The sequence below is a fragment of the Myxocyprinus asiaticus genome, chromosome 43, assembly GCF_019703515.2.
Source record: "Myxocyprinus asiaticus isolate MX2 ecotype Aquarium Trade chromosome 43, UBuf_Myxa_2, whole genome shotgun sequence".
NCBI classification, from domain to species: Eukaryota; Metazoa; Chordata; class Actinopteri; order Cypriniformes; family Catostomidae; genus Myxocyprinus; species Myxocyprinus asiaticus.
This window is the reverse complement of record NC_059386.1, coordinates 32,694,846-32,707,249: the sequence shown is the minus strand read 5'-3', so window position 1 is coordinate 32,707,249 and position 12,404 is coordinate 32,694,846. Positions and strand designations below refer to the sequence as shown.

The 12,404-nt window shown below is 36.1% G+C and overlaps 1 protein-coding gene across 1 annotated transcript in view; it reads right to left on the bottom strand.

Annotated features, from left to right (window-relative positions):
• Window positions 1-8,753, bottom strand: part of ogdhb (oxoglutarate dehydrogenase b) — a 29,765-nt gene extending 21,012 nt beyond the window's left edge. The window contains exons 1-3 of the mRNA XM_051686213.1: window positions 8,640-8,753; window positions 7,160-7,543; window positions 1,938-2,126 (exon numbers count right to left, since the gene is read on the bottom strand). Coding sequence (XP_051542173.1) covers window positions 1,938-2,126; window positions 7,160-7,393 — 423 coding nt within the window. The 5' untranslated portion in view covers window positions 7,394-7,543; window positions 8,640-8,753. The remainder of the gene's footprint in view (window positions 1-1,937; window positions 2,127-7,159; window positions 7,544-8,639) is intronic.
• Between the last annotated feature and the right edge of the window lie 3,651 nt (window positions 8,754-12,404).

Here is a 12,404-nt window from a genome sequence, read left to right as displayed (position 1 = left end):
AGAACTGCAGATTAATTTCTAAGATAAAATGGCAATTTTAGCATTATGTTATAAGCCATTTTAAATTATCAATAATATACAATTTTGGTTTCCACTTAAATTATGGGTCATATTAACTTCTCACAGCATAGCTACTTGTTTCAAACTTTTTGGACCAACATATATGGTTGAAATGCATTTTGGAGGGCAGCGTTAATAAATGAATATAGCCAATACTGACTCTAGACTACAGTATAGTGCATTCACTGGTGGGGCCTTTTGGCCAATGTTTAAATGGCATCAAACCTTGTGCTCAAGACCACTATTATTTACATTCATAGTGTCACCTAGTGTTGTCACGGTACCAAAATTTCATTAGTCGGTACAGATACCAGTGAAATTTCACTCTCGGTTCTCGATACCAATTCGGTACCACAGCATAAATATGCTAATATGACAATGTGCTATTGAACACACCTGTTTACCCTATTTAAAAAGTTACATTTCAGTGTAAACAATAAATTAAAAGAAATGCATGTTTCCTTCGAGTGTTTCTCAATCAAGGATGCATTGCTTAAGTGTTTTTAAGTAGCGCCCTACTGAAATCTGTTTTATTCTTTACCAAATCATGTTTTCCTTTTTGTCATTATTATAATCATTTTCCAGAACTCCATGTTTTAGTTTAAATTAATTTCATCATCAAAATGGTGTCTAATCACTTCATTCTTAAAACTTTTAACTTTTCAACAAGTCATCACTGCATTTTTTTGCCAAACTTTTATTCAACAGCAGTCTTGTTTGTGAAATATTGCTCAATTATTATTATTATCATCATCATTACAGTGAATATTACATTTTACTATACAGTTGTAATAAATTTGTCACAATTTCTTCAATCTCAGGGCTCTAGCTTATATTTTGAAACGTGCTTTTATTATGACATGTATTTTTTGCCTGAATCTTCACTTTCCGGATAAACAGTTTGTGACAGGAGACTTTTAAGTCACATAAAATCTCATCTCTTTACACACCTTTGAGTCTGACAAATTTTTGAAAAAGTATTTTGTGTTATAGATTACTTGTGTTTGTGTATGTGGTAAAATTTAAATGTTATGTTTTAAATGTTATTACTGTGAAGCACTTTGGTCAACTCTGTTGTTTTAAATGCTTTATAAATAAAATTGAGTTGAGATTAAAGTGCTAATGCTGTGATTTAATTATATAAATATATAGTTTAAATGTGCTGTGTGGTTCACAGTAGATTAGTGCTCTGCTCTGTCATCTGATACAACGTGTCATGAATGATTCTCAATATGTATGAGCGGTCGGATTTATACATACATTCAAAGTACGGGGGAGGGGGGTTATCCACGCGAGAACCACATTATAGGACCACGAGGAGGTTACCCCATGTGACTTTACCCTCCCTAGCAACCGGGCCAATTTGATTGCTTAGGAAACCTGGCTGGAGTCACTCAGCACACCCTGGATTCGAACTCGTAACTCCAGGAGTGGTAGTCGGCGTCAATGCTCGCTGAGCTACCCAAAATGAGCATTTTAAAGCAGTTGCGTGTCAGTTATACTGCACGCTGGTACCGGATTGAGTCGGTGCTTAGTACTACCAGTACTGCAGAAACACTGTTATCGTTGCATCTTTTTTTATTTTAGTATAGACTTGGTACCGAATTACCGGTACTTTTGACAACACTAGTGTCACCTTTACATTGATCAGTTTGAAAACAATGAAAAAATACAGTATGCCTGTATGAACAAGTCATGTAGCAGTCAAAAAAAAAAATGTAGTAGAGTTGAAAAAAAAAAAAACATCTTTTCAACCATAATTAAATTAACATCAGCATCATATAAGCTTCAAAAAATTCTAATACATACATGGAAAAAAAAAAAGTTGTTTCTAAAACGTCTGTTTGCTAATTTGATATTCCAGATCTTACTCATACCTGGTAGGCACGAATGAGGGATTGAACGGCCAGGTGGTCTTCCACCAGTTTTTCCACACTGGGTTGAGCTGCAACCAGCGTCTGGGCCTGAGACAGTCCTGACAGCCTCACCGTCAGTGGAGGGGGGCTCTGGTAGGCGGTGCCGGGGGGAGCACCTGAGTTAGCGTTACGGAAGAAGATGTCCCAAGACTGTAAGAAGAGGAGCAGAAACTTAGTAAGAAAATAACAATATTTTAATTGTCAAGTACAAAAAACATATTCAATGTTCTAAAAATATTTGAATAAAGAATTAGGCTACTTATCCTATTCCCATTATATATCTGGAAATATAAGAAGTTGCCTAGAAATACATCCATACTGATCATTTTTTGTTTTCCAAAGTATACAGTAATGGAAAGTGTTTTCGAAAAGCTTCATTTTCAGTGGAGGAAAACACCGTTATAGTGTGGATGAGAGGTGTAAATGCTAAAAAATAAATGTGTTTTCAAATTAAAACTTATTCGTGTAGACGTGGCCCGTATCATGAGTGGGCCCAGATGGAATCTGTGGATCATTTCCTGTGCTGATTTTGCAGGGTTGCCACTCTTTTTGAGGCATGATTTTCGAGTACATTTTCCAGGGCATTTTATGTGCTCAATGGGTATAATGTTTAAGCAAAAACAAATGAGAAGTCATGATGTATATTGTAATTACTTTGTTTTTTTGTTGTTGTTTTTTTCTGAATTCCATATTCAAGATTTTAATTCAATTTTGTTATCAAAATTATGTCTAATCAAATTAATTCTTTAAAACTTTAAATCATATGAAAATAGAATGATTTAAATTTAATTTATACAATATAACATTGCATTCTTTTTTATTTATTTTTTACACAAAATCCTCACAGCACAATCCGAAACAACAGTTATTTTTGTCAAATGAAGTCCTGCACAACAGAAATGTGAGATACTGCTACATTGCTCCAATTTCATCTGTCCATTTAAGGTGCATTCAGTAATTTTTTCCTCATTAAAACAGTTTAACTCCTTAAGACATGAATTGTGATATTGCAATATATGTAGGAAATCATGACCACTCACATTAAAATGAAGACTCCAGTCATATCAGTAACCTTATAAAAGCGGTTTTATTGTACATGGAGAGGGTCCGCACATGGGGGCTGCCATGTTAGAATCACATGACCAGCTGAATACTACTTGATTAATCTCAGTAACCGTCCTGTTATTTGAGACTTTCACTCATGGCTGACTGTGAATACTACATTTCTACAATGGCATCTGAAACTGAAAACTATTGATTTGAAATGATGCTGCATCCAAGCCACTAGGTGTCAGTGTAAGTCCAAGAAGACACTATGGCTCTGTTCCAAAACTTAGTGAGCTGCCTTGTTGTCCCCTGCTTACATAGGCAGCTGTCTTCTATGGCAGCATCCTTACTGAAATGATGCCTCATAAGAGAACAATTTGGAATGCTCTACATATGCGGCAGCTCCGCACGTCATTCAAATTTGTGCAGTGCACACGAGACTCGACTCAACTGATTTCAATAGAGGTGACGCAAGAGAAACAACACGATACCTTTGATGTCTTAAAATGCTGTCTCTGGAGGAAGCTCACTAGGTTTTGGAACAGACCCAAAGAATAAAGTTACTGAGTTCACCTTTAAAATCTAGCTTTTATTTTGGCGCTTCTGTGTGGTTTTGACGGTATATTCTCACCTCAACTCTAAAAAGATGTGATTTAATTAAATAAATATAGAGTCTGTATATGCTGTGTACTACACACACAGAGCATGCATAATCATTATGATGAGGTGTTTTCAGTGTGTGAGCGACCGGCTTCACAAATTCATTTTGAAACGTGCAGAACATGCAAACTATATATTTATTAGATAATTAAATCACAGCCTTTTGCAGTTTAATAATCACACTAGGACAAATCATGCCATCGTGTTACTACAATAATAGACCGGTGTGCAACACGGTCTCATTTAAACGGTCCACATATGAGAGCCGCAGCACACGCTTTTGAGCTCATAATGTTAAAGTGCTCGCCTGTTTCATTCTCCCTCTCTCTCCTAAACATTTCCCTGTAACTTTTAACTGTCTTGTCTAATGATAAAAAGGAAAATATCAATAAAAATAATAGCATACACCATCTGCAAATATGCACATATCTCGTTTAAACAGATGTAATAAACAAACCTCACAAAACTTGAGCAAACCCAGCGTCCTGTGGAGCACTCATTTATTGATCTCTAAAGCACGTATTCTATCAGCTTCTCCTCAGCAGTTCCCTGTCACTTTTAACTTACTTTTCTAATGATAAAAGGCAAACATCAATAAAACTTCTATTATATACCGTTTGCAAATATGCAGATATCTTGTTTAAAAAGATGTAATTCACGAACCTCACTAAAATCCAAGGTTTTCTTCCCATCATATAATATCTTCCTCTGAAGCGCGTATTCCATCAGCCAGAATCCAAGCAGGCGATCCAGGCCGTTTAAATTGTCAGGAGATTGCTGCTTGCACTGCATCACGCGTGAGTGCAACTTCAAAGTAAAAGCGCTTCACGTGTGCTATAAGTAAATGTCTTACTCACTATGCACTGTATGTACAATTGGTTTGATTTGGTATTTTTTGAGAAAATCCGATTGTGCATGTGCACATGCCATCCATGGTTGATGGACTACTGTATGTGCTGTTATTTCCTTCTTCCTAATATATTGATTTCTTCATGTGCAAATAAATTACTAAAATGTGATGACTAAACAGAAATCAGAAGAAACTGCTATCTACCATTTAAAATACAAATATATATATATATATATATATATATATATATATATATATATATATATATATATATATTTTTTTTTTTACAAAGTTAAAGTTTAGTGAAATTGAGTAAATATAGTGCTAAATAGGGCTGCAACTAACGATTATTTTGATAATTGACTAATCTAACGATTATTAGAATGATTATTCGACTATTCGGGCAATTATTGCAATGATTAATCATTAGCTCTTAACCGACTACGCTTGTGCGTTGTATTAAACATGCTTACTAACAATAAATAGGACAAAATCATCTTTTAAAAGTACCTCTAAATGACATTCACTGAATTAAAGGGAAAAAATACTTTTATCAAGTTTAATTCAGTAAAGAAAATCACTGCAAAAAATCCTATAGTTATCAAGTGTTTTTGTCTTGTTTTCCATTTAAAAATATCTAAAAAACCTTAAAACATGATCAATTTACTTTAGAAGCAATATATAAGATATTAAGAATTTTGACTGATGTCAACTTAGTTAAGATTAAAGATAAATAACTAAATGGAAGAGTAACACAGCAGGTTTGAACACTGCACGTGACTAAGTCTGTTTCAGTATGATACATCAGTCACAGTTTCTCAGAGAACATCTAATTTCAGTGTGAAAATTTCTGTGTGTTGTGAAAACATTGTGGAAACCACACAGAGCATGTGACATGGAGAAGAAAAGTCTTACGTAGCAACCCTGCACAGCTAAGCTTACCGTCAGAGAGGGGAAACAATGTCACATTATAAAACGGAGACGCCCTCAGGCATGACCTTGTTGACCAAAGAAGTTCCTCTAAAGCTAACCGCCTACCTTTGAGATCCAAGGTTGTTTATCAATTGTATATGCTTCTGTTGAAGCCAACAGTCTGCATTATTTATTTCAACTTTATTTTTTAGTAATCATGTTTAATAGTAGAATTCCTGGTGAGAAATACACTACCCGTGATCCTGAAGAGAAACTCTCCACCAATCAAGAGAATCGCGCCCACTCGCATGACATACTGTGAATGATTCAGTTGAGTCGGTCTTCCTAAACACATTTGTAAATATCTAAACAGTTTGCAATAAAATATATAGCAGGGCTGTGCAATATGGACAAAAAAAATTATATCAAGATTTTGCAAAATATTTCCTTATTCACACATTCAACATTCATAAATGCATTTCAGTGTTACTGTAACTCATGAAAAATAACTTCGCGATGGCTGTTGGTATCTCTTGTCGATTGTTCACGAGTATAATTTTTTGGAAGTCGTCTTTACTGATGGTGTACGTGGGGCACCATGACTTTGCATAAATAATACGTGATGGCGTCAGTTATTTCATTATGCCTTTTTGAGCTCCTCTCGTATGGTGTGCAACCCGCACTCAGCTATCAAAACTTGTCCCGTGCCACACTCTGTTGCGCCGGGTTGTGTGGCTCACCTAGTTCGAACTGGGTTTGGGATGTACTTTTGTTCATGTCGAGGGACTTTGCTCGTATATTTTTTTTAACGCACTGTCTCAGGTGTTGGAACAGATTTGTGGTGTTACTGTGTTTTGTCGCAATAATAGTTTGACAGGTCTTGCAAATTACCTGGGTCTGTGACACATCTTCTCTTCTATATCCAAAATATTGCCAAACCACGGATGTCGATTTTTTTTCAGCACCAAGTCATTATTCTGTCCTGAATTCATCTTCCCTGTTTCTTTTTTGTTCAATTTTCAAATACTTTATTGCTTCAAATCAAAGCTTGTAATGTTGTGATTCACCTCTGAGGTGGTTGGTTTGGTTCATGACTTAGAAAGCTTTTATGAAGGATTTTATGAAATCCCTTTGGATAAAACTAATGGGAAAAACACCTCCGGAACCAAGATGGGTGAAAAAGTGGGCAAGCACTGTTGCGCTCTATATAAAACTATTGATTGAAAGTTACTGTTTTTAAGAATCAAAACAAAATATCTTAAGTTCATTGCAAAATATTCAGACATAAACAAATAAATAAGCAGTTTAGTGAGACTCGGATGCGTTACGGAAGTGGGTGGTGGCTGCAGAGATCTTTTGCAGTGGTTTGTTGCCTGGGGTTCTCTAATTGGTGGATCTTTCATTGCAGGGTCATGGGTAGTGTAGTTATTCATCACATGTTCCGCTATTAAACGTGATTCATTAAAAAAGTAGTTGAAATAAAATGGGCTGATGGCTTCAACAGAAGCATATTCCATCAATTAACAACATCGGAGCTAATGGTAGGTCTGTCTTTAAAGGTTTATATGTTACTGTTAAAAACCAATTCCCCAATGGAAAGAATGAAAGGTATTTTTACTTCCTGAACCAGACTGTTTGACTCTAGATAAAGAGCAGCTCAATTACTCCTCAAAATCAGGCCCTCTTTCCTCTTCGCAGAGAGTCGACGTCTTACCTTGTGCACACTCTTGGGGTCCTCCAGCCATGCGTAATACATCTCCTCCACATAGTTGGAGCTCGTTCCATTGAGAAAAGGCTCAGCGGCGACAGGGGCCGTGTAGCACCTAATGGGCTGTAACGTCCTTAGGACCCCGGGGGCCGCCACTGTCCTCTGCTGCGAGAAACTTTGAGCGCTCTGAGAGGCTGTGAGCGGCCGTAGCCGTGCAGCGCAAGTCCTTAAGCGATGCATCGCAGTCCGTAAAACAGCTCCACCGCCTCTCCAAAACAACCACGAGAAATCAAACTCCTCTGCAGCACTAAATCCAATAGGTATCTTAATTATAGTTGTTACTCCTTTGTTCAAGGCCTGTTTGTTTGAAGTCCTGCCAGATCCAGGAAGCTGGAGGAACCACCAACATGTTTGGAACAAATAACGCATGTCATTAATTAAATGAATAAAACAATAGACATTGTGGCAACAGTAAATGTTATAAACAAATAGCCTGAACCCTAGAAACAGGTCTTATTTATGTCTTAGGGGTGTATTATGTCAGTACTCACACAACGGAACTAGAGGAAAGGTTGAGACTCATACATAAGTGCCTTGTATCTTGGAGAGGACTTTAAGATGTATGCACAAAGACTTTAAACCCTAAAACACTCAAAATTCCATCCACAGCTCAAAAATAGCAGGCGTTTCTGCAATGTGGGCATTACTACAGTACATAGGGTGAAGCCCAGTGGTTACAGATTTGGGCTGGTAACTGAAAGGTTGAAGGTTCAAACCCTGCAAGGGTTGATTCATGAACTATCACCATTGTATTCTTGATATACTTACCTTAGTATACTTCAAAATGACTGAATCCATAATAAGTGTACTGTAAGTCACTTGACAAAATAGTGCAGTAGTCATACACGTTCAGTCCATGTTTTGGCTGCTTAACGCCACATGGCAAAAGTTTTTCCATATCATGGTAAACCCATTACAGAGTGACTTTAAGACACATGGCATTACAAGTTTCAAAAGTGGTTGGAAAATTGGCTTAAGGGGAAATAATTACGCAAACATTTCCAAGAATAATGAATTGTTGACAGTTCCGCTGCAACTGGAATAGAAAACAAGATTCTTTCTACCAAATATACAAAAGTATAACAAAAGAAAAGGCATACAAATTAAGTCACAAAAAGAAAGACACCCACTAATGAGGCAGAACTCAATAGTTTAATCTAATACAAATAAGAGGCAACGGCTCACACCGGCTAGCTTCAGCTAACTCGAGCTAACAACAAAAACTCCCCACAAACCCTTCAAATCTAATTTTAAACTGGAAATACCTTAGCGGAAGACAATAAAAGCCAGATTTGTCAAGAACAAAAACAAAATAATCTATAAAATACGTCTAATCCAATTCTAATACCGGTGTACAGTAAAATTAAACCATGTTAAGAGCTGCAAAAACACCATCAAATCAACAAAAAAGGATGTAAATACTTACCCTCGGGTCAGATGGTTGTGTTCAGTGTAATTTAATGTTATTTAATAAGTGAGGTATCAAGTGCTCGCTGTGTCTCGTGGCGACTGATAATCTGATAAACGAGTCACTCGTTTCTAGGCAGCGCGAGCAGCTCTGCGTCAAGGGCGCGCGTGACGTCATCCGCTCGACACGAGGAGGACTGCGCCGACCTCCCAAAACATTTATTTATTATTAAATTTTTTTTTATTTTTTTTATTATTTTTTTTTGCTTAATTGAAACATATGACAATAATTAACATCATAACTTAACCAACAAAAGGGGAAAAAAGAAAGAAAAAGAAAAGACAGAGAAGAGAACAAAAAGAGGGCAGATAAATTAAATAAGAGTTTGCAATTCCAATATAGAGAATAAATTAAATCCTAAACAAATGATACATGTTCTGCTTTTTTTGTTAGCTGAAAATGATATAGTATTCAAATAATGTTTAAATTCTATTAAGAATACCTGACAGATAGGCTTGCAATTCGAAAACTTGCATTTGTGAATATACAATCTGCATAGAAAAATAATTAAATGTATAGTAAAGCAAGTATTTAGATCAGCATTAAAAATCCAACAAAAGTTTTTTTTAAAATACATTATTGGAAATAAAATAACTAATGTCATTCCAAAATTGCACGGTATAATTGCAGGACCAAAATAAACGAAAAGGAGTCTCAACATCATCTTGACAAAAGGAGCAATTTAGTCAAAATCAAGCCTAAATCTTTTCCCTAAAAATTGTTTGACAGGGTAAATATGACTATAGCGAATTCTCTGGGAGACACTGGGATATTATACTCCACTTAATATTCTGCATATCTGAAGAGCTGACCATCACTGTTGAACAGCTGGCTGACATGAAGTTTTCCATTGTTAAACCAATGATTATAAAATAAAGATCTATTTTAAAATAAAATATGTCTGTTATTCCATATATAACATCTGTGAGGAGAAAAGTTATGCTTGTAAATAAGGTGCCATGCTAAGAGTGCCTGTTGGTGGAAATTAGAAAGCTTGACGGGAAGTTTTTGAATGTCATAATTACACATTAACACAAACTTAATGCTTCCAAGCTGTGAGAAAATAGACTGAGGGAAAACATTCCAGATGTTGGATGTTTAAGAAATCGATTAAGCCAATTTATTTTAAGTGTATTATTTAAGGAACTAAATTCAATAAAATTCAAACCCACCTTGCAGTAAGAATTTACTATCACTGATTTTTTAATATAATGAGGTTTGTTTTTTCAAAGTAAATGTCTTTGTTACAATTCCATCTATTATTTTATACGTGTGCTTATCAACATACAGTGATTGGGCAGCATAGGTTAGACAAGACAAACCTTCTGCTTTAATAAGCAAACCTCTACCTTTCAAAGAAAGATCTCTTTGTAACCAACAATTAAGTCTATTTTTTGTTTTTGCTATAATTGGGTTAAAATGTATCGAACATATGGAATTATCCTTAGTTATCTGTATAAAAATCTAGTATTTGTACACAGCCCTGGCTCTGTAAATGAGGCAAAAACAAATTGGAACAGACCGATCCACACAACATTACTCCAGCCAATCAGCAACAGGGGGTTGTTCTTGCGCGTGCACAGGATGGGGGGTGGGGGCAGAGCGAGAGGGAAATGAATTAGAAGAGCGACGGCAAATCTGGCTGATGCGAACTTTCTAAACTCCAAGGAGGACAAATGGCTGAGAAACAGACTGAGAGAAAAAGGTCAGACGAATATAAACCAAAAAATAAAGGATTATGATAAGTCGAGGGTTAGGAGCCGCGTCAACATCGGCGAGGCTTTTCAGCACTTGAGAGACCTCCGAGAGGTAAAAGGAATGAATTTGCATGCATGAATTTGGGGGACGGAGCTTCCAAAGGAGCAGTTGAGTTTGGATATCAACAGTGTTTCTCAGGAATCTCTGAGTGCACCTTTAACCTTCCTATGTGATTCATAAATGAGCCCTGCCTTTGGTCCTCTCGGTCAGTTTTGACCAAAAAAAGCAAAGGTGTAACTTTTTTCTTTTTTTTTTTTGCGATGATACCATTTCTTCTTCCCTGAAGTAATACCAATAAAATGATGCACTTCTATTGGGATTTTATGCCATTTTGATCTTATTTACATGTAAATTTCTCAAATGTACCATTAATTTGCACATGTATATAAGCACATTTATGACATTTTAGTACACTAAAACCTACACTTCTATTTACCTTATGCGCCAGAGAAACAAACACGCAGCCATCTTGAAAAATGTTGTCTTTAAACTTCCGGTCTATCGTTTTCTGTATAGATATCTATGGTTTTTATTGTCAAAAGTGTAATTAGCTAGTGAAGTGGATTTACAGGTTATAGAGTTGCCAGAAGTTATCACGAGTATTTTAAAGTGTTCAGGGATGTCATAACAACTAGAAGCAGAGGGGGATGATTTAAAAACAAGATACTTCATAGGGTGACCATATTTTTAAAGTCTCAAACCAGGACACTTGGTGGGGTGGGGGGTGTGTGTGTGTGTGTGTGTGTGTGTACATGTTTATACTACATTGTGGGGACCCCACAAGGATAGTAAATCCTGAGATCACATACCTTGTTTGGCCCAGCCAGCAGTCCCCATAAGGAAAATGGCTTAGTAAACACAGTAAATGATGTTTTTTGAAAATGTAAAAATGCAAAAAGGTTTCTGTGAGGGTTAGGGGATAGAAATCATCGTTAGATCTGTATAAAATCCATAAAATGCATGGAAGTCTATGGAGAGTCCCCACAATGATATAAAAACAAGTGAATGTGTTTTTGTTTTTTATTTAGTACTGCCCTGAAGAATCTGACATACCTGATACTCACATACTGTATATTCCACAAGACAAAACAGTAACTGAGTTGACACAAATGGTCCTTTTGAAAAGTTTACATACCTAGATTCTTAATATGGTGTGTTGCTTTCTCAATGATCAATGACTGTTTGTGTAATAATTGTTCATGAGTCCCTGCTTTGTACTGAGTAGTGAAGCTGACCACTTTTCTTAAGAAAAATCCTCCAAGGTCCTGCGCATTCTTTGGTTTTCCAGCATCTTCTGCACAATTGAGCTCTTCCCAACAGTGGCCTACATCAGTGGTTCTCAACCAGGGGGTCGGGACCCAGTAGGAGGCCTCAGCACACTTCTAGGGGGGCCTCAAGATCTCTTAAAATTATTTAAAATAAGGTAGATTATTATCATTTGTATATAATTAATAATTAAACTTATTTAAAATGCTAAAAGAAAATGTAATAACCTTTTTAGAAGAACATACAGTTTTAGACATTTCTGGAATCACAAAACAATGTATAATGATTAATTGTTTTAATCTATTGATGCTAGTAATTTCTTACATTAAAAAACTCTGAAAAACAAGCTTGGTCCTCATTACAGTAGAAGTAACAGAGGAAATATCTTATAGTAGATATGTCTTATAAATATCTAATTGCCTACATGGGGGGCCTTCAAATATTTTCTCCGACAATGGGGGGACTTGGAGTCAAAAAGATTGAGAACTACTGGCCTACATGATGTTGAGCTCCAGCTTTTCACATTTATGATAATTGAGGGACATATACACAACTATTACAAAAAGTGCAAACAATCCTTGATGCTCAAGAAGGCAACACAAGGACCAAGGGGATGCAAACTTTTGAACAGGATGATTTGTGTAAATTAGATTAAATGTTGTGTAATGTAACTTCTGAAGGGCAGAACTACATAAAAAA